This window comes from Chiloscyllium plagiosum, unplaced genomic scaffold (assembly GCF_037043375.1).
Source record: "Chiloscyllium plagiosum isolate Xiang-an unplaced genomic scaffold, Cpla_swu_hap1 HiC_scaffold_15, whole genome shotgun sequence".
Taxonomy (NCBI): Eukaryota; Metazoa; Chordata; class Chondrichthyes; order Orectolobiformes; family Hemiscylliidae; genus Chiloscyllium; species Chiloscyllium plagiosum.
In genome coordinates this window covers 66,517,063-66,539,394 of record NW_028270153.1, presented here as the reverse complement: position 1 = coordinate 66,539,394, position 22,332 = coordinate 66,517,063, and the positions used below count along the sequence as shown (strand labels likewise).

The following is a 22,332-nucleotide window of genomic DNA, read 5'->3' as shown; positions in this document are numbered from 1 at the left end:
TTCAGATACAGAGCCTTTCATTTTAACCTTTTACAATTTCTGAAACCACTGAACTGTTTTGTTGATTTACTCTTAGTTTTGTATTTTCTATCTCTGTCACAGACTGCTTATAATTTCCAATATTAATACTTTTGTTACTGCTTTGTCTCTAGGTTTTGATGAATCACATCTTCCAAAACTTGATACTTTGCCCTACTATTTAGTTTAAAACTTTCTCTACTTCACTAGATACGCAGCTTGGTGGAGCCTCAGCCCAAGTGAGTTCAGATGTAGACCATCCCAATGGTACACTAGAATTGGCGCCAGTGCTCTGTGAACCTGAACCCACTTTCTACAACACTAGTCATTTCTGTAATCTTATTTGTTGCATGCCAGTTTATACATGGCTCAGTAATAATTCCAAGATTTTTACCTTTGAGATTCTACTTTCTGATTTCATCCCTAAGTCTTCAAATTGCCAGTGCAGAACTTGCTAGCTAATTCCAGCCTTTAGAAAATGTCCTGAACCTTTGCACTGGACAGGCAACACAGCTGACTGGACTATGCAGAGAACTATGTCAATCCACCCACTATACCTTATGATGACTATATCCCTTTTTGTTTGCCTACTTAAATGGCTTCCTGTACTATGGTGCCATTGTTAGTCAGCTCAATCCTGCAGCTCTATCATCCAGATAGGCTGAAAGGATGTTAAAATGTTTGACAGTTCCAAAGGCTGACGCTCCTGCAATTCTGCCTCTGGATTCTTTTTCCTGCCTCAGCTGCAGTCACACAAGTCTGTACCTAATAATTGATCAGACCAGAAAACCCTATTGTAAGGGATGTGACCATCTCCTCGTGCTAAATATCTGGGTAACTTGCACCCTCCCTGATGTGCCAAAATGTCTGTAGCTTGATCTCCAGCTCAGTGACTCTGAGTTGAAGCTCCTCAAGTCTCAGACATTTACTATACACACATTTGCTCTGAATCCCACTGGCCTAATGGAGTTCCCTCATGCTGCAGTTGTGTCACATCACTTCTCTTGCCACATTTAATACGTTTTCATTAATTACCTAATTATTTTATTTAAGAATGTGCTTTCCTTTTTATGTGTTTTGTTAACCCTACCATCAATCCTCACCCTATTTTCAATCTTAGGAACAGAACCGTCCTCAATCAATTGCAAGGTACTCCTCAAACTGCCACTTTCTTTCCTTATAGCAAGATGAGAACCAATTCTCATCAGGTGAAAAAGTTAGAAAATAACCAAGAGCACTTACTTTCCCAACCCACTGCACTCTTCTCAAAGTCATAGTGGTAAGTCGTACTGAGATGCCTCTACTTACATCCCAGTACATAAAAGCAGTTTAATTAGATTCCTTAATTACATAACTCTCAAGTGCCCTCAGATAGTATGTATATCCCAACTTAAATTGGATGAGATTTAGCATTAACTAATAAATTACAGTTAAATGTGAAACACAAAGTTAGATTCTTAAGAAGAAATTAAGACTTGCCTTGTTTACCCAATTCACCGAACTCTGCTGAAAGTCAGAATAAGTCACATTGAAATGCCTCTCTCATATGCTCACCTCACTTACCTTCACTACTTCACACCTCTGAGTCCATTCCCCTACCCTCATCTGTCAACCATCATCAGTTTTGTGAACAGAGCTTGCAAGCACTATCATAATGGTTGAAGAGTTAATTAGTGCATAAAACTTTCCAAATAAATAAACTGTGAAAAAGATTCCAGCATCTATAAAATGATGAGGAAGTTGGCTTGTAGCCTGGAGTTCATAAAACTCCTCAGTAAGCAAACAGACTCTTCAGTCAACTGTGTAAATAGAGTCAACCACTTCTACAACACTTCTACAACACTTAGACAATTGGATTGTAGCCAAGAGTCCATAAATATCGCTATTAAATAAATTGACCTCAGAACTGCTATCCTGAGCAAATCCTTGAGGCAAAAGAGTCAAAGTTATAGGGAAATAAAAACATTTATACATTGTTCCGTATTAGTGTGAAACAACCTACCTTTTCATCCATTTGATGAACATTTTTAATTGACTGGAAATCTTTTCCACATTTATAATGTTGGTCTTTTACTTTTCTACTCATCAGTCGCCATTATTGAATGGCAATACAGACTCAGTGGGCTGAATGGCCTAATTTTTGCTCTTTTGTCTAATGGTCTTATTGGTAACAATCTGACAAAAATGTTGTTTTATGGAAAGCTGCATTGTCCAACTGCTGCACTGTCAGAACTCACTATGGTGTACATAGGTACAACTCATGCTACAGCATTTAGCAGTAGCATGCAAACAGTTTCATTTATCTTAAACTCTTCTTGCCTCCAATTGATATAAAACCACACAGCTGCTATATTCTGGCCACCTTGTGAAAATGAAAGATCTTAGCCTGGTTTGGCTGGTAGGGAGCCCACAAGGATGTTAAGGAGGTCATTATCAGGAGTCGGTGTGGTTTCAACCCATGCTCTTTCTCCTGCCATGCAATATGGCATTAGGGGGAAATGGAAGCAGAATTTCCAGTGTCCTCCTGGCAGCCTGTTCTTTGCTACTCTGTGTCTTTTTGGTCCCATTTCAGGACAGTGAAATCTGGCTCATAGGTATCAGGTGTTGCAGATTATTATTTCTGCTGTCCAAAAAAATTACTTATTTCAGACAGAGACTGGATATTAAATAAGAAATCTACCAACAGTGTTAAGTAATTTAGGAAGGTGGTAGTGGCAGAGGAACTGAACCCAAATCATTGTCCATGCAACTATCAAAGATTAAATCACCTTGTCTTCATTTAAAGTCATTAAAAAGAGAACTCTGTTTAATTTTTATTATTATTGTCCTAGCAATTATATTTTAGTGGCAAATTTTAACAACAACCTATTCCTTTTAATTCTTCGAATGCTGAAAACATTCAGCTCCTTTAGCCTGTTTCTGCCTTGAAGTTGAGTTGTGTCTAATCTCTATCTACCCATTTGGCTCCACAATCCTTAATACTTTATCCAAACAAAAATCCATCAGTTTAAAACATTCAATTGATCTCCGTCTCAATGGCGTTTTCGGGAAGAGTGTTGTAAATGTCCACTATCCTTTGTGTGTAGAAGTGCTTGTTGATGTCATGCTTGAATGACCCAGCTTTAATTTGAAGGTTATGCCCCTTGATGTGGATTAGCTATTTCACAGCTACTATGGTGGAAGCAAATGCTGCCAGTGCTGACCATTGTGCAAAGAATGTAATACTTCAGCCTGCCCAGTATTCTGCTTTTGGAAAATAATTTCCTACAGTACCGGTGACTGTATTTCACAATATTTTGCTGGCAGTGAATCCCTTGCGATGTCCTGAGGTCATGAAAAATGCTTTGTAATCTTGCCCTTTCGTTTAATGGAAAGTGAGGTGGTGCATGAGGATTGCTGTTAATTTCCTCAGATCGTATTCAAATTAACATTCTTAGTATTTAGATAGCGCTGTAAAGGAAGTAAAACAGCCAAAGGTACTTTGTAGGAGCATTATTAAGTAGCATTGAACAGCAAACCACGTTAAGACAAATGGCCAAAAGCAGAGGAACAGCTTCAAGATAGATAGTGACGCAGAGGGAAAACAGATGTGTGAGAGGCCACAATTAGAAAAATCCAGAAATCTTAGAGGGTTGTTGGACTGGAGGAGATCATGGGGATAGGAAAGGGCTAGACCACCAGGGATTTGTTCACAAAGATGCTGCATATCACTGCATGATCAGCTCCCTCCCAAAGAATAGTCATACTGGACTTGCAAATGTAACGCTATGTCTCCCTCCACAGATATTTCCAGGCATACTGAATTTCTCCAACACCTTCTGTTTTATATCAGTCTCCTCCTTGCACTTTAACCTATATATGTAGTTAATCTAATCATTGCTCACTTCAATTTCCCATGATGGCACATTCTTCAATTTAAAGGGAAGGTGATGGGCCTTGTGGAAATATCAGTGGACCTCTGGTTAATCCAGAGACCTAATTAATGGTTGAATCCTGTCACAGCAGATGGTGGAATTTGAATTCAATAAAAGTCTGGAATTAAGAATCTAGTGATAATGATCATTGTTATTCGTCTTATGATAACCATGAAACCATTGCCAATTGTCTGGAAAAACCCATCTGGTTCACTAATATCCTTTAGGGAAGGAAATACTTGGTCTGGCCTACATGTGACTCCAAACCAATATAGGTGACTCTTGACCTCAGTTAGGGGTGGGCAATAAATGCTGATCTAGCCGTCGATGCCATTGTCCTCTGAATGGATACAAAAAATAAACCTCGGATTTGTTTACCCATTTTACTGTGAAAAGTGATGGACAGGATTGTTCATCAATCTAGTTGGAGGGGGCAGGAATGTGCAAGGCTGTCTAATTAAGAGTTTCTTCCTCACACAAAGCATGTAAAAGTCAAAGCTCCTACTGCGTCCAGTGTTGTAGCTTAGCTGCCTGTCTGCCATTATTAGCAAACAGTCCAATCTGTGTCAACACAGGTGTGATCCCAATATTCACTTCCTGTGAAAAACACAAGGGTGACATTTTTATTAATTAGATCATCGCAAGAATTAGCAGACTCTTAGTTAAGCAGAATAGCCTCTTTTTCATGTAAGGGGTAGTTTTCATACTCAGATTTTTCAGATGCATTTGAGTGCATCCTTCTACACACGCTTAAAAGGGCTGTCATGGTGTGGTAATAGTGTCCCTATCTCTGAGCCAAAAGGTACAGGTCCCACCTGCTTTAGAGGCATATAATAACAGCAATGAACAGGCTGATTAAAACAAAAATCCACTCTTACCAAATCAACATTGGAAATTTAGTTTTGAATAAATTGTTTGACAATTGTTTAACCAAAATGAAAATAATGACTAATGTCATCCATTAGGGCAGATGCTTTTTTTCCAGTGTATTGCGACATTGGATGCTTTCCACTTATTGCTTTGTTCAGAGTGTGGGAAGTTTACTGTCTCTAAGACCAAATAGTGTTCCTTAACATTTGACTCCACTTGTCATATTTCAGCGTAGAAAACAAATATATAATATTTATTTAAGCCATTAGTTTTACATTCAAACCTACTTCGCACCATTATGATCATAGAAGCACTTACACTTTCAATGTCTCTTCTATGTCTGTTTCATTTTTAGTAACTCAATCAATTTTCAAACTTGTTCAACTCTTTGAGGAATAGCTACATGCACTCCCATTGGGTATTTACATTGTTTATTCATCTATCTAATAGGAAGAAACAAGAAGTGAGGATCTGATTTAGACACACAATTTGGAGCAAAGTACAGAAAGTCTGAAATCTTTAAATAGTACAGTCCATATAACTAATAATCCTCTTTCAAGTCCTCAGTTTTCTCTGCATCATGTTTCGTCCTTACCTGGTCTGACCTACGTGTGACTTAAGATCCACAGCAATGTGGTTGACTCTTAACTGCCCCTGGGTAATTAGGGATGGGCAATAAATGCTGGCCTAGCCAGTGACCCCTCATCCCATGAATGAATAAAAAAAAGCACTCAACCTGAACTTCTACGTTGCCACCTGAGACAGCACCCCAAACCTCCCACAACATCACTGCGTGAACCCCATTATAGCTCAATCCCAGATCCATAAATTGAAACAATAACCAAAGTTACATTTCAAGGTATATAACTAAATGCTGATGGAGAAACCATGAAATGATATTGCAAATAGAACAATTGTTTGATGTCCCAACACAATAATTTCTAAATCATAGGCCAGTAACATAACTGCAAAATGATACACCAATACTGTAAAATGTTATAGTGTTAATTTATGGATTAGAAACTGGACGGAATAACAACATTCGAGTTGCTGTACATAGTTAAGATGTTCTTTGCACTTTTTAATTTGCACTGTGAAAAGGTAGAGGTTATTAATCATTCTCACTAATAATGTGGTTTTCTGTGATAATGTAAAGTTATCTCCCAATGCCATAGTGCAATCATATCATATATCAAATTAAAATAATTCAATACTCTAATATTGATGCCTGATTTCATCTCTCTGGTAGACAAATACGTAGTCTAAGATTATGGCTTGATTCATAAAGGGAGTCAAGATTTAAATGATCTACAGACTTATTTGCTCGTACTTGCACTCTAGATGGCGCTGTTTGAAGACTATAGGATGAAAACAATCGACTGACTACCAGATTAAATACCGGAGGGTGAGATCATTTCCATGGATCTCTGAAAAATCATGTCAGCATTATCAACACAACTTCTAATGATTTTGAAATGGACTGGAAAAAACTTCAGGGATACCTTTGGAGCTAGTTAAGGCGTCAGAACCAAAACACAGAAAACAACATGATTGACTTGATCAGAGCAACAAGGAGACCATGAATTATTCTGTGGAACATAGAGCCTTCATCAAACATAGTTGGAAGATATGTCATCAAAGGCAAAGAAAGCTGCGTAGAACAATAAACATAATGACCTTGAAGAAAGCAGAGGATATCCAGATGATTGTTGACACATGATATGAAATGCCTCTATGAGATGTTGCGAACCACCTGTAGCCTCCTGACTGAAGATACCAGTCTCTCATTAGTGTTGTTGGTCATACCATATTAACTGACATAGCTACATTTTGGGTAGCTGGACATTTTAAGAGCCTACTTAACCAGACATCTTGCAAAGAAAATAAATCATAAATCTAGTCTGTTGGTCATATCTGTTGCTGTAAAAGCTCTTTTTGCTTGAGATCATTAAAGCAATAAAACTCATCAGTAGTACCTGGTTCAAATGCTGTGATTGCGGAGACATATCAAGCAGGAGGTCACCAACCAACTCAATCTTTGATCATTTGCAGTTTTAAAAAATCATTTATTCATACACAGGAGCAATAGGTATCTTTGTAAAAAACATAGAGAAATTTCCTTTCTTGTCATCACAGGGAACAGTTTTGCTAGGATCTTTTTAAACATCAAGCATTTAGCTGAGAAATTATTGCCTGACAAGCAAGTGTGGATTGTGGAAAAGCAAAGAAAATACTGATAAGGTCTTCACCGCGAGACAACTTCAAGGAAAGGTTGCAAATAAATCACTGGACCTTTGCCATATCTTTGCTGATCTTACAAAGATATTTGACACAGTCAGCAGAGAGGGCCTCTGCAAACTTCTGGTCAGTGTTGGCTGACTTGAACGGGTTAATCTGATGACCCAACAGTTCCCTGATGTCCAGAATCTTTCCTGTCTGCAATGGAGTTAAATAGAGTTGCATTTGAGCTCCCATCCTACTTGGTTTGTTTCCATGCTTGCTTATTCCAGGAGCAAACTGAATAGAGGAGTGATTGTTTCAGATTGAATGGCATATGTACAATTTCCACCATCTATGATCAAAAACTCTTTCTTCTGAAAAGAATTGCTGAGGAGTTCTTCTTACCTATTGATTGTGCAGTGGGCACACACACAAAAGAGGACCTTCAAGTATTTTCTAGATGTTCATAGGAAATTTGGTACCATCATGAATCTGAAGAAGACAGAAGTTAGATCTGAGGCAAGTTGCTGGAAACCTTATGTGCCTTTCAATATTGCCATTGAACATACTACCTGCAATTGACAGGGCTATTTGCTGATGAAACACCATATCACACACTGCATTCTTAGATTATGAAGTGATGCATAGATTTTTATTACACCTGGTAGTGTCATTGGAAGGTTCCGTGTGTGGTAGCACAATTAAAAGACTATTAAAATGTTAGAAGAAGTTGAGGTCTAGAGGCAATCATTTGGTATCTTACTACATATTTGCGATAGTTAGAGCACAAGCAATCACCAAACTTAGAAAGTCTGTCATCTTCACCCCAGAAAGGCAGTGAAAATTAGACCACAGTCCAGAATTACATTGAGTAAGATTATAAATGCCAAGCAGAGACAGTGATAGTAAATTGACAGCCATGATGGGCTGGTCACTGAGTCCAAATAAATGATGTGAAATACCAAAGGCGGTGAAGGCTGTAAATGCTTTTGTGAAAATCCATTCAAAAGATAAAAGGATTTCTGAAAGACAAATCTGAAGTAATGTGCCATCTCAACTGGTGTGAGCAGCCATCATGCTTGTGACTTGGAACCGGCAGCAGAAAATCACTGATTGTGCTAGACAGCCTGAAGCAAGATGTGGCTCACTAGCCGAAGGTTTTCGACAGGAAATGAGATGGTGTGTAATTTGGGTATATTTAAAGGAGACCTTTTTGAAGATGCTTAGAATGGTTCATATTTATAGTGCAACAGCCCTTTTCCGTAATGGATATGGAACACGAAAAGTTGTGCACATGCAGTCACCACACTGATCATCAAACAAAATCTGTGTAGCCACTGTGAAAGTTGGAGACATAAAAATCATCAATGTGTATGTGCTACCTAAGGTACCGTCATCAATCTGAAGAAGACTGAAGTTAGTCTCAGACAAGTGTATTGGAAAATCTTATGTGCCATTCAATATTACCATTGAACATACTACCTCCAGTGTACAACCCCACCTACTGAGGAAGCCCCATATCAAACACTGCACTCTTAGATTATGAACTGATTTATAGATTTTTATGATTAATCTATTTTGAACATTACCTGTTACTACTTATCCTGAAGTCCATGTTGGCGATTTTCACCAACCTTTATACATCATGAATATATAATTCGGAAGATAGAGCAGATGACGAGTGACTGTCTTCATTTGGCAATTGCTATCTCTTCCCTGTCACCTAGCAACCAGGGTGTCATACTCATGCAAATGGAGGAAAGATTACAATCTGTATCCCTGCTTTGTCTCTTTGGATGGTGAAAGGCCTCTTTTCCATGCATCGCAAAGATCCTTTCTTGCTTGCAACACAGCTAATGTCAGCTGACCTTGGTCCACTTTGAAATCGAGCATCCTCTGATTACATCCTGACTTGTACCAGAGATAAGGGCGGTAAGCAGACCGGTTTTGAGGTAAAGCTAAGAAATATCTTGGACTCAAGTTTGTTAAAAACCTCTGGGATGCTGACTTCATTCCAATAAGATGTTTGATTTCACATGTAACATGAACAAATAGGATAATATTTACACTGAATTTCAGTATATTTTTGAAAATTCCTCAGAACATCTAAAATAATAAAACATACCACTTGATCCCCGTTTACTGCTGAAATTAGTTGATTCCAAACTTGGAGAGAGAGAGAGAGAGAGAGCTCTCTTTACTGTAGCAGACATCTATTTCCGGATTACTAGAAGTTCGAGATGGTTTTCCTTCTTAACTGAACAGGGAGCTAAAGTCCAATTTCCTGACCCCTTCACTGGCTCTCTTTGTCCAGGATGAGCTGAAATCAAAATAACCACATCGTCCAACGTGTGAGATTACCCATTAGGCTCTCTTTGATCCATTCATTATTCAATAGAAACTTGTGTGTTTTCCAGATTTAACCTCATGTTGAGTTGAATTGAGAGATAATTTGGCTGAAACACCTTGCAGGAAAATCAGTCAATAAATCTGCAATGTGGATAGGTTTGGTATAAATAGAGAATGAAAGTTGATCAACTGTAGTGTAGGTAATTTTTATTTATTCATTCACGGGATGTAGGTGTCATTGGCTAGACCAGCACTTATTGCCTGTTCTTAATTCCCTTTTGAGAAGGAAATGTGCTAAGCTGTTTCCTTGAACCACTTCAGTTCATGTGCTGTAGGGGAGACAATGGCCTAAACTATTAAACCAGAGACCAAGGTAATGTTCTGGGAATCTGGGTTCAAACCCTGCCATGGCAGATGGTGATATTTGAACCCAAGAGTCTAATGATGATTATGAAACTGTTGCCAATTGTTGGAAAAAAAACATCTGGTTCAAATATGCCCTTTAGGGAAGGTATCTGTCATCCTTACTTGGTCTGGCCTACATGTGACTCTAGACCCACAGCAATGGTTGACTGCTCTCTGAACAATTAGGGATGAGCAGTAATTGCAGATCCAGCCAGTGATGCAAACATCCCATGAATGAATAAAAAAGTTGTTAAACGCGCAGTGCTGTTAGTTCAGTTTCTAGTCAATGGTAACCCCAAGGATGTATGTAGTGGGGATTCAGTGATCGTAATGCCCATAGATGTCATGGGTAAAGATTCCCTCTTGTTGAAGATACACTTTCCACAATGCTTAACCCTCATGCTTCTCCTATACGGTGTTCATAATGGAGGAGTACTGCATCATCAATAGAGGGGTGGGCAGGGGAGTAGTTGTGGGTGGTTGCTAATCAATTTCCTTGCCCATGTTTGAGTTAATGCTAGCAGACTTCATGGATTCCAGTGCCACTTATGGCTTGGTTTTCTTGTCCAGTGATATTACCCCCAAACCACTCTCACATGCACAATATACGTGACACAGTTTGAAGAAAAGGCATATTTTCTCAGATGAGGAATTGGAGTGAGGTTTTGAAGGTTGAACTTGTTTCTTTGGGAAATAAGTAACTTGGTGGAAAAATATTAGAAGATTTCCGATTGTTTACTGTGACAAAACATTCATAAAATGGTAGCTGTTAGCTTTGCATTATACTGTGTGGGCTGTAGAGTGATGGACTTAATTTTGAGGGATTTCTGATCATATAGATGATGAAGATTAGTAGCTGATGTTGAGGATATGATGAGAATGTGAATAGATGGAGAATATGAATAGAGAGAAAGCATATAGTATCCTTTATTAATAGATGTTAAGAGTAAAGGACAAAGAGATTATGAAAACCATGTTTAAACAGTAGCTCAGTCTAATCTGAAATACTGTGCCCAGTTCCCCAAAACACTTTAGGAAATATGTGAAGGCAAGAGAGAGCATGCAGGAGAGGTTGACAAGAATTGTTCCAGGGATGAGGAACTTTAGCCACATGGGTAGATTGGAGAAGTTGGGACTGTCATCCCTGGAGAATAGAAGGTTGACTGGAGATTTGATATATCCTGAGGGGTCTAGGCAGAATTTTCAGGAAATAGCTTCCTATTGATGGAGGGATCAAGAATCAGAGGACATTGATTTAAGCCAATTGGCAAAAGTAGCAATGGAGTCACAAGGAGAAACGTGTACATGTATTGAGTGATTGAGATCTGGAACTCACTGCCTGAGATTATGGTGGAGGCAAGGTTCTATCGATGCATTCAAGAGGGAATTGGATTATTATCTGAAAAAGGTTGATATGCACGGTAACGGGGAGAAGATGGGGTACCAAGGTCCCAAATGGCAGACTGGATTTTAAAAAGTATACCCATGGGATCCGCAGGTATCTATGTATTAAATTGGCCCAGTGGCAGGGCAGGGTAATGGTTGCCAAGTGTTCTTGCAACTGGAAGACTGCTTCTAGTGGCATTCCGCAGGGCTCAATACTTGGTCTCCTGCTTTGTGTGGTATTCATTAATGGTATAGATTAAACAATGGAGCATGATCAAGAAGCTTGCAGTTTACACAAAACATTAGCTGTATTATTGATATTGAGAGGAATAGTTGTAGACTGCAGGAAGATGTCAGTGAAACTGGTCTGGTGGCTAGAAATGGAATTTGATCCACGAAGTTGGAGGTGATGACTTTGTGGACATCAACAAGGCAAATTAATCCTTGATTAATGGGAGAATACCGAGAGATCTTGGAGTGTGTGTTCACAGGTCATAGAAAGTAGCTGGTCAGGTTGATACAGCAGTTAAGAAGGTATATGGAATTCTTGTACAAAAACAGTGTTCTAGAGAAACATAGCAGGCCTGGCAGCATCTGTAGAGAGAAAACAGTGAGTGTTTCAAGTTCAGTAGTCCTTTGTCAGAACTCAGTCTGAGAAAGGGTCACAGGATTGAAAGATTAACTCTGTTTTCTCTCTGCTGCCAGACCTGTTGAGTTTCTCCAGCACTTTGTAAGTTTGGTTCAGATTTCCAGCATCTGTGATGCTTTGTGCTTATTCACATAGAATTCTTTGCTTTCTTAGCCAAGGTATAGAATATAAATACATAGCGAGGTAATGTAGGAATTGTGTAAATTGTTACTATTTCCAGGGTCCAGAGGAAATTTACAAGCAGGTTTCCAGGACAGGAGAAATGCAGCTACGAGGAACAGTTGCATTGACTGGGATTGTTCCCCTTGGAACAGAGGACACTGAGACGTAATTTGATTGAAGTGCACAAAATTTTGAGGAGCTTGGATAAAGTGGTGGGAGGAGCATTTTACGTCAGCAGTGTGCTCAGTACTAGCCTGCATAAATTTAAAGAGGTTGGTAGAAAGATTGGCGGGGTGATGAGGAAAAATATTTCACCCAGAAGTAGTGGGATCTATTGTGAAGGTAGTTAAGAGAGATAGATGGGTCTGGTGTGAGGGTGGGTTTGACAGGTTGAAGTCATTGAGAAACTATTAAACTTGTCTGATTTTGAGTGATCTCTGTTAACCTAGATTTATGGATTTGTTTTCACACAGGAACTATTGGGAAATTCAAGCGAGCCACTTTCATTCATAGTGTTCATCCCTGAATGGAGGAATCCTCCAACACCAGCTCTGGTCCGAATGGAGGGGAGCAAATTTAAACGGCATCAAATCATAGTGCCAGCCTATGAGCATGAGTACAGGAGTGGGTCACAGCACATCTGCAAAAAGTAAGACTTACCGCATCACCAGGTCATGGCTTAACTGATGTATGTATATCTGATTGATAAGCTGCATCAATCTTCTGTGGGCTGAGGGTGGGGAGTTACAGAGGGGGTGGCGTCATAGTGACAGGGTGTGTTTCACAGATTGGGGAAGTCACTGGGTGGGAGCGTGTATCACCGGTTGGGAGGGTGTGTCATCTGACAGGGAGGGGGAAAGTCATGGGTAGGGGGTAATTATAGATGGGAAGCTGTTTATTATGAAGAAGCTGATTTGAGGTGAGAGCTCAAACCATATTTTGTTCATTTGTAGGGAGGATATCTACTATAAAGCTGTGCATTCTACAGCTCTCATCTTCCTGCAGAATGATGCTGGCTTTACAAAATGGGAGCCCATGCCTGATCGGGTCCAGCAACTGATGGCAGCCTTCAAATTGACAGGAAAGTCGTCTTCATCCTCCTCCTCATCCTCGTCATCCTCATTGTCAACTGGTGAGAAAGACCAGGAACAGGGTCGGGACCAAAGCAGCAACACTGTGCGTCACTGAACTGAGACTAAATGTGTTTGCAAGTTAGAGGTCGCACAGAGCAGTTAGTACTGTGTGTGATTTTAAACAGGTGGACTCGATACAAGCTGCAAACCATTGTTGTCACCAGCAAGAAAATGTATATAATGTACAGTGTCTTTCAAAACAGACTCAGAGTTCTGGGTTCTTAATGTTTCTGTTTGTTGTTTTTCTTTTACTGAAGTGTTTAGGGGAGAGAAGCAGAATATGTCTGTAATATATTCTATGGAAACATTTCGTAACAGAATACCATGTCAGTTTTATCAGCTTTCTTATTTTTTTGAGATTATGCAATTCTGCCTAATATTTTTTTAAACTTTGCGAATAGTGGCTGCAGACATTTTCCATTTTAACACAGGAATTTCTTTTCAATGCAAAGAATTAAGTGTAAGTGTACAAACTGATGGATAGGAATTGATTGGTGTAAGAAGTGTTGCTTCTTATTGACCTGTGTAGACTGTATCTCCGAATTGTTCAAAGGAGCTTCACTCACTGAACATTTGAATGTACAGCATCCAGTGCAGCCCTTGCATTTAACCCTTCTCTGGCACAAGGGTGTTAGATGACCTCCTGAAAGGAAATATTGCATGTTACAGGAAAAGAACAGGGAGATGGAATAACAGAGATGAGCTCTCTGTGGAGAATAGGGGGCATGGGCTCCTTCTGAGCTGTCTTCAGTCAGGTTTGGGATTTGTTCAGCACCCAGATTCTTGTCTATGTGGTTAGCTTCATTGATGATTTCAATAATAAGGTCTGTTAACTGTGCAGCAAACTGTGCAGCATTTGCGTGGGCTAAATGAAATCCCTCTGCCAGCAATGAACTTTCAGTGATCATTACAGAATAACTAGGATTCAGTACTGTTCTCAGCCAGGCCAGCCGGAAAAGTGTTAAATATATGGTTGATTCACTTGGGAAGTATAGCTCAATAAGTTGCCCTGTGATAAAGGAAATGAGAGCGTACTTACACCTGCAAGGATTGATTTCCAGGAGTTTGGGTTTTTGATTTTTGCCACGCCGACAGACTGCGAAGAGAAACTGTTGTCAAAATGATCGTGCAGCACTGATTGCTCACAGTGCTCAGTTCAGGAGGCACCTCTTGATGGGGTCAGCTGGGCTCAGAATTGTGAGTAATGGTTCAGTGTTGTGCTGCAGACTGAGCACCGAGCTCTTGCTGTCAGACATGGAGATCTGGCTTATCTGGGCAAGGCTGTCATCCAAGCAACTTCTTGACCGTTTTATCAATTCACAACATCACGTTGAGATTATTTCTAACTTACAGAGTCCACAGAACCTCATAGGTTTGATAAGCAGCTTCTTATTACAAAGCTTTCAAACAGCAACTGTGCAAAGTGAAGATCTGAGTGTGCTTGTAGTTAATGTTTGTTAATGTATCTGCCAAAAGGGATTGTCAGACTTGATGATGAGGAGTTGACTGTGCTGCAATGAAATTCTTTAAAAGAATACTATATACACAAAATGCTGGAAATGCTCAGCAGTTCGGGCAGCATTTGTTGAGAGAGAAGTAGAGTTAATGTTTCAGGTCTGTAGCCCTTTGACAGAACTGGAAAATGTATGAACCAATGAAGGGTCATATACCTGAAATATTAACTCTGTTCCTTTCCCCATAGATGCTGCTTATTTGCCATTTTTTTTTCACATATCCAGCATTCACAGTATTTTGTGTTGGCTTTATAGTATCATTCATGACTAAGTTATGGAATATAATTTTCAATGCCAACACGCATCCAATCTGTTAGTGTAAATTGTGGTTCACTATAACTTTATTGTAGAATTGCCATTGTTTTGCGTGAGATTATCTTGTCACCCTATCGCTCTTGTTCCATCAACCATTAGTTCATTCACTGTCCTATAACCATACAAAGAAACACTTTGGTTAATTTGTATTCTATTGTAATTTGTATTTATGAGATAACAACCATGTATTCCTCAGAACGTAGTTTAGGGTTTTGATAACAAACTCCATCAGTCAGGGTCTGAAGTGTGGGACACCCTTAAAATCATTTGTACCCTACAGTTACACTCGGTCTAAACAGAGACCCAATCTTCATTCATTCTGCTGGTGCCCTGCCTGGAGTGGCTATGGTTTCATGTTTCCTGTTCAGTGTAAAGATGAAAATTCCCAAAGATAGAGATAGTTCTCTTTCTGACTCTATGGACTGGAGTTTACACTCCCCTACAGTAGCTCTAAAGGAGGAGGGCCTCCTTAAACCCAGCAGGTACCTTCCCACCAATTACCCACTCACTCACCCCCCTGTCTGAAATCTTTATGCAGGGTCTCCACCAATCCTTGGGCCCGTTGAGATGTTTGATTGTGTCCAATAGCTGCATAAGGGCCCTATTCTCACCCTCACACTGGTTATTCCACCATTAGCCAATTAACATGTGTCCCAATGTTTGAGAACATTACAGCAATCATAGCTTTCCTTAAAACCCAACCTGTATGTGTATATATATATATATATATATATATATGTATCTAAACACACACATTATAACCCAGAAAACCTTCTCGAACCACATTGTTTGCTTTCTTTCTAATGTTTTAAAAGTTTTCTTTCCAATCTATTGTCTCATAAGTTTGTTTATCTTTTTCTAAGAGTTATCTCTTTCAGTGATGTCAGTGACTTATGCTACAACCAGTGCATTGAGTTCTGTTCAAAGGGCTTCTTGTACTCACCATTCAAACCTATCTTGTCTTTATCTAGTTTCCTGCTGATTTGTGTGCAGTCACTCCATTATTGTCTTCCTGCAGATCACTTCTGGTTACTGACACATCACAGCAGCTGAATCACTTTGTTTGCTTCCTCATGTCTCTAACAGATTCCAACTCTTACCTTTGATATCTCAATAGGTTGATGTCTTAGGTCTCACTGTGTCCTCAAATGTGAGTTTCCATTATTGAACTTGCACCAGGATACCCACTTCATCGTCAGAAATTCCAATAATTTTAAATTCCAAATCCATCCATAAATTCCATCTCAACTAATTCTCTAACAGTGGCCCCTCGTTTTTGACTCCCCAAACAGGAGCAACCTTCTTTCAGCAATTATCCTCTCAAGCTCTTTAAGAATTATGTTTCAATGTGATCATCTTTTCTGATAAACTCCTCAGAATTAAGTCCCTATCAATAAATCTTTCCTCATAGGAAACCTCAACTCCAGAATCAGTATCGTAACGATTACATTGTCTCCAAGGAGACCCCCAAGTACACAGTGGTCTCGTGTAATTGCAGTAAGTCTTCTTCGCATTAACAGTCCAATTCATTTGTATTAAGGGATAACATACCATTTACAATCCAAATTTCTTGCTGTGTTTACCTATTGATGTTCAGTAATTCATGTATATGTCCATCTAAATACCAACATGTCCTGGTCCTCTCTATCCAAACTAAGTGAAAAGGTAATCGTTATGTGCCCCGTCTCAGTCTATGTTCAGTGATATCACTTTGTAACTTATCCGTCATATGTTTTCAGGTTCCTGCTTCTCTCACTGAGTTCAGGTCTTTGCTCTTTCCCCTGTGTTCTTGAGTCCACTGCTATCAATGTATTCTTGAGTCTTTACTGTTCTCACTGAGTTCGCATGTCTCCACTGCTGTCAGTGGTCTTGAGTTTCCATTGTTCTCGTATTTGCTAGTTTCCACTGCTTTCATTCTGTTTTTATGTCTTCTATTTCTGTTGTGCTCTCAGGGCTGCCTTCTTCTTGCTGCTTTCTTACAACTGCTCTCACTGTGCTTCAAGTCTCCGCTGCCCTCACTGTATTATTGAATTACCACTGCTCTTACTATGTTCTCAAGTGTTCTTAGTACAACTCGCACTGTATCCTTGAGTTTCCACTTTTTATCCTGTGTTTTCACTATTACTCTTGTTCTCAAGTCTTCTTCCACACTATGATGTTCGAGTCTCTTCTGCTCTCACTATTCTCAGCTCTCCAATATTCTTATTGTTTTTGAGAGTCTCTGCTGCTCCCAATGTGGTCCTGAGTTTCCACTCTCTCACTGTCACTAAGTCTTCACACTCTTACTGTTCCTGAGTCTCTATTGTTCTCACTGTTCTTGGGTCTCCATTGTTCTCACTGGCTTCTAGAGTGTCCCTGAACTTCAAGCTTCACTCTTTTCACTGTGTTCTAATTCTCACTGGAGTCAGTCTGTTCTTAATGCTGTCACTGCATTCTCAGTTCTCAATGCTCCTCACAGTCTCCTTTCATTGTGTTCTGAAATGTCACTGTGTTCTGAAGTTTCCTCTGCAACTACTCAGTTTTAGAGTCTCTCCCAGCCTTGCTGTGTTCTCTTTGGTTTCCTGACTCTGTTTTTGGTCTTTTCTGGTCTTTTTTATGCTCACTGTTAACTTTCTGTGATACCTCTACAAGTCCATTTCTTCACCTGAATGCAAGACTTTATCAGCATCTCATCATTCAGTGAAGACTGCATTTTTCAATTGTCTTTCCAAACTTGACAATGTCACATTATACTCCATCTGCCATGCTTTTATCCAATCATCCAACCTGTCTATCTCATTGCAGCTTACTTTTCCACCTAACTTTATCTTGTCAGCAATCCCTGACTCTCTCTATCTTCTGCCCCTGACTGGTTTGGCTCAGGATGTGAGGGTGTTTGGATAATTGTAGATTCTTTCTTGGATTGTTGATGAGTGACATTGTCTGCTTACCAAGATCTTCACTGTGTGCAGATGCTGTTGGGTTTTGTCTTCAAATTCTTTCAAGTTTTATGTGAAGTTCCAAAAGGGATACAGCCTCCAGAGTATTTCTGAAGTTGTAATGGCTACAACCTTGCACTGACGGCATATATCTCAATGTTTTTGTATATCTCGGAATCACACTTATTACTGAGCACGCATCGAAATAGAGATAGTGCAGACCTGAGGCTGAACTGAGCCTGTGCAGTCATGTTTTGCCTAACTCTGAGGTTGGACGTGGTGATTGGGATTGCGCAGTCCTGCACTGTGGTAGTGTGTACAGAATAATCAGGATCTCCAAATTCTGGAGTGAGGCAGTGATTGGGATCTCCCAGTCCTGGAGTGAAGCAGAGATTGGGATCTCCCAGTCCTGGAGTGAAGCAGTGACGGGAATCTCCCATTCCTGGAGTGAGGCAGTGATTGGGATCTCCCAATCCTGGAGTGAGACAGTGATTGGGATCTCCCAGTCCTGGAGTGAAGCAGTGACGGGAATCTCCCATTCCTGGAGTGAGGCAGTGATTGGGATCTCCCAATCCTGGAGTGAGACAGTGATTGGAATCTCCCAATCCTGGAGTGAGACAGTGATTGGAATCTCCCAATCCTGGAGTGAGACAGTGATTGGAATCTCCCAATCCTGGAGTGAGACAGTGATTGGAATCTCCCAGTCCTGGAGTGAGACAGTGATTGGGATCTCCCAATCCTGGAGTGAGACAGTGATTAGGAATCTCCCAATCCTGGAGTGAGACAGTGATCGGAATCTCCCAGTCCTGGAGTGAGACAGTGATTGGAATCTCTCAATCCTGGAGTGAGACAGTGATTGGAATCTCCCAATCCTGGAGTGACTCAGTGATTGGGATCTCCCAGTCCTGGAGTGAAGCAGTGATTGGGATCTCCCAATCCTGGAGTCAGGCAGTGATTGGGAATCTCCCAATCCTGGAGTGAGACAGTGATTGGAATCTCCCAGTCCTGGAGTGAGACAGTGATTGGGATCTCCCAATCCTGGAGTGAGACAGTGATTAGGAATCTCCCAATCCTGGAGTGAGACAGTGATGGGAATCTCCCAGTCCTGGAGTGAGACAGTGATTGGGATCTCCCAGTCCTGGAGTGAGGCAATGATTGGGATCTCCCAATCCTGGAATGAGGCAGTGATTGGGAAATCCCAATCCTGGAGTGACGCAGTGATTGGGATCTCCCAATCCTGGAGTGACTCAGTGATTGGGATCTCCCAGTCCTGGAGTGAAGCAGTGATTGGGATCTCCCAATCCTGGAGTCAGGCAGTGATTGGGAATCTCCCAATCCTGGAGTGAGACAGTGATTGGGAATCTCCCATTCCTGGAGTGAGGCAGTGATTGGGAATCTCCCAATCCTGGAGTGAGACAGTGATTGGGAATCTCCCATTCCTGGAGTGAAGCAGTGACGGGAATCTCCCAGTCCTGGAGTGAGACAGTGATTGGGAGTCTCCCAGTCCTGGAGTGACGCAGTGATGGGAATCTCCCAGTCCTGGAGTTAGGCAGTGATTGGGAGTCTCCCAGTCCTGGAGTGACGCAGTGATGGGAATCTCCCAATCCTGGAGTGACGGAGTGATTGGGAATCTCCCAGTCCTGGAGTGAAGCAGTGACGGGAATCTCCCAGTCCTGGAGTGAGACAGTGATTGGGAATGTCCCAATCCTGGAGTGAGGCAGTGATGGGAATCCCCTAGCCCTGGAGTTCGATAATGACCAGGAAAATCCACTCTAGGAGTGAGGCAGTGTCTACAGAGTGTTCAGGATCTCCCAGTCCTGGAGTGAGGTAGTATCACAGCAGTAATACCCAACACTAACTCTATGCTTCTGAATCCCAACTTAATTGCATGTGGTCAGACTGTGTGGGATTGTAGTGGTCAGATAGTGAAAGACTCAGTTCAACCATGGCCTCTCCTCACCTGTTTTACCTGTAGTGTTTATTTTTGTATTTATTTTGTTACTCTTTTTAAATTGTATTTTAAGAAGTACAGATTTAAGTATATGTGCTGCCTAACTGGTAAATAGATTGATGGTGCTTTGTGGTCAGATTTGGGATCATACTGAAATATTGTCACACAGTGCAATCCTGGCAGTACACCAGGCCTCTTGTTTTCTATTAACACTAGTGAATGTCATGTGAACCCACATCTAATTGATCTACTTTGTAAAGTCATGTCCAATGATCCAGTTTTTCTAAGTAACACATACAGATCAGATTCCCATGTTGGTTTCAAGCTCTTTACTTATGGAAGGAAAATTTCAAGACCGGAATTAAAAATGTACTGAGATTAGAATTGTCTTATTTCTTTGAAATAGAGAATGACAAAAATAATTCAGGGCCATTAACGCATCTCACTGGAACCAAATAGTTTGCCAATGTATGAGAAACACTGATAATATGGACAGTTCAGCTGTGAGCTGAACCAGCTCCAGGGCCACTCTGTGTTGCAATCCAGCTCCAGGACCACTCTGTGTTGCAATCCTGCTTCAGGCTGAGATTCGGTTTGCAGGAGTTCAACTGCTGGAGTTCAACTCTGGAAATCACTCTGTGCTGGGTTTCATCTTTGAGAATTACTCCAGTTTCCAGAACCACTCTGTACTGGAGTTCCGTTCTCAGGGTCACTGTGTGTTGAAGATCAGTTGTCTCGCATTATTTTGCCTCTGATTGACAGTTCACATTTTACCAGTTTCCTATGCCCGCAGCCTGTGGCTAGCAACAGTAGGTCCATGGTAAGTGACGAAAACTCCAATGATGTTAGATTTGTACAATCAATCTGATCCTCTATGGGAAGCTTTTGGAGTTGTATAGAATCCCCATCTAAATAGTTTTCACAGTGAGGCTCTGCAGACACTTTTGGAGAGGAAGATTCATTCAAACACGGAAGTACCTGGGGAGAAACCTTGAAATATTGAGTTTAGCTTCCACCTTGGAATCATTATACAGCATTATGGCATAGTGGTGGTGCCCCTTCCTCCAGGCCAGGAGGCTTAAATTCACTAATGTCCTTTAGGGAAGGAAACTGCCTTTCTTACCTGGTCTGGCCTACATGTGACTCCAAACCCACAGCAATGTATCTCTTAAACTACTCTCTGGGCAATTAGGGATGGGCAATAAATGCTGGCCTAAGGAGCAGGAAAATCGATGTTTTGGGCATAAACCCTTCATCAGGATTCTCATTCTCATTCTGCTGCTCCTCAGATGCTGCCTGACCTGCTGTGCTTTTCCAGCACCACACTCTCGACTCTGATCTCCAGCATCTGCAGTCCTCAGTTTCCCCTAGTTGATTTCAACCTTACTGCAAAGCCTCTACCAAGGATGCCTACCTTGAAGAAGCTCTCCTCCCCCATTCCTGATGAATGCCTTATGCCCAAAACATCGATTCTGCTCCTCGGATGCTGCCTGACCTGCTGTGCTTTTCCAACACCATACTCTAGCCAACAACACCTTCATCCTGTGAATGGATTAAAAATAAGTCCCACCTGCTCCATGGGTGTGTAATAGCATTTCTAAACAGGTTGATTAGAAAATATCTACCAGATGTTAATGACAGAACTCTAACTAAGGCCATTGTACAAAATCCTCACCATCAAGAGGTGCTGGGGATTAAGATTCCCCAAAAGACAATCCAAACTCCGTTACAGTGAGAATTAGTCAAAACTGATATCCCATGATTTCAATGGAAACCCTCAGCTAATTTCAGAGCCCACAGGATCTTCTATGGTCACAGTCACAGATGATGAATCCCTGACCCTTGTGTGACACTACTTATGGAATTCATTAGAGCACAGAGAAAGCACATAAATTACTGCATTAATAGCTGCACAGGAACAGGAGATGGTCTCTCAGCCACTAAAGCCATTATGCTGGTCCGTGAGAACATGGCTACTCTGTACCATTTATTCACCTTGGTTCCTTAATCCTTCAGCCTTTGACTAACAAAAATCTATCAATCTTCGTTATTAGAATGTCACTTGACTCCCAGACTTAGCGGCTTTTTTGTGGAGTGTTTTCTGGATTCCCACCACTCTTTGATGACACCTTTCTGACATCACCACTGAAGGTCCTGGCTCTAAGCTTCTGCCCCCTTGTCTTACGCTCCTGCCCAAGGACAGAGTTACTCGGAAGTGACCCACCTATCACAGTTATTGCACAGTTTAGAACTTTGCAGATTATGCAAAACTTGGAAGTATTCTGAACTGTGACAGCAGTGTTGAATCTTGAAAGGACATCAACAAGTTTGAGGGATGGCTGGACAAATGGCAGATGGAGTTGAATGTGGAATAGTGTGAGGTGATACATATTGGTTTGATGAACACAAGGATTCTGTATTGAATAAAGGAGACTTCTCGGAAGTGTTGGATCACATGGACTTGGGTGTATATATACCTAAATCATTAAAGGTGGCAGGATGGATAGAGAGAGAGGGGTTAATAAAGG

The 22,332-nt window shown here is 40.8% G+C and overlaps 1 protein-coding gene across 2 annotated transcripts in view; it reads left to right on the top strand.

Moving 5' to 3' along the window:
• pcif1 (phosphorylated CTD interacting factor 1) overlaps positions 1 to 20,207 on the top strand; it is a 121,795-nt gene extending 101,588 nt beyond the window's left edge. Inside the window, exons 15-16 of one of the 2 annotated variants that reach the window (XM_087995004.1) lie at positions 12,447 to 12,622; positions 12,927 to 20,207. In XM_087995004.1, coding sequence (XP_087851130.1) covers positions 12,447 to 12,622; positions 12,927 to 13,161 — 411 coding nt within the window. In that variant the 3' untranslated portion in view covers positions 13,162 to 20,207. Of the gene's footprint in view, positions 1 to 6,143; positions 6,769 to 12,446; positions 12,623 to 12,926 lie in introns of those variants that run through there. The other variant, XM_087995005.1, reaches the window with a different exon arrangement.
• The last annotated feature ends 2,125 nt before the right edge of the window (positions 20,208 to 22,332 follow it).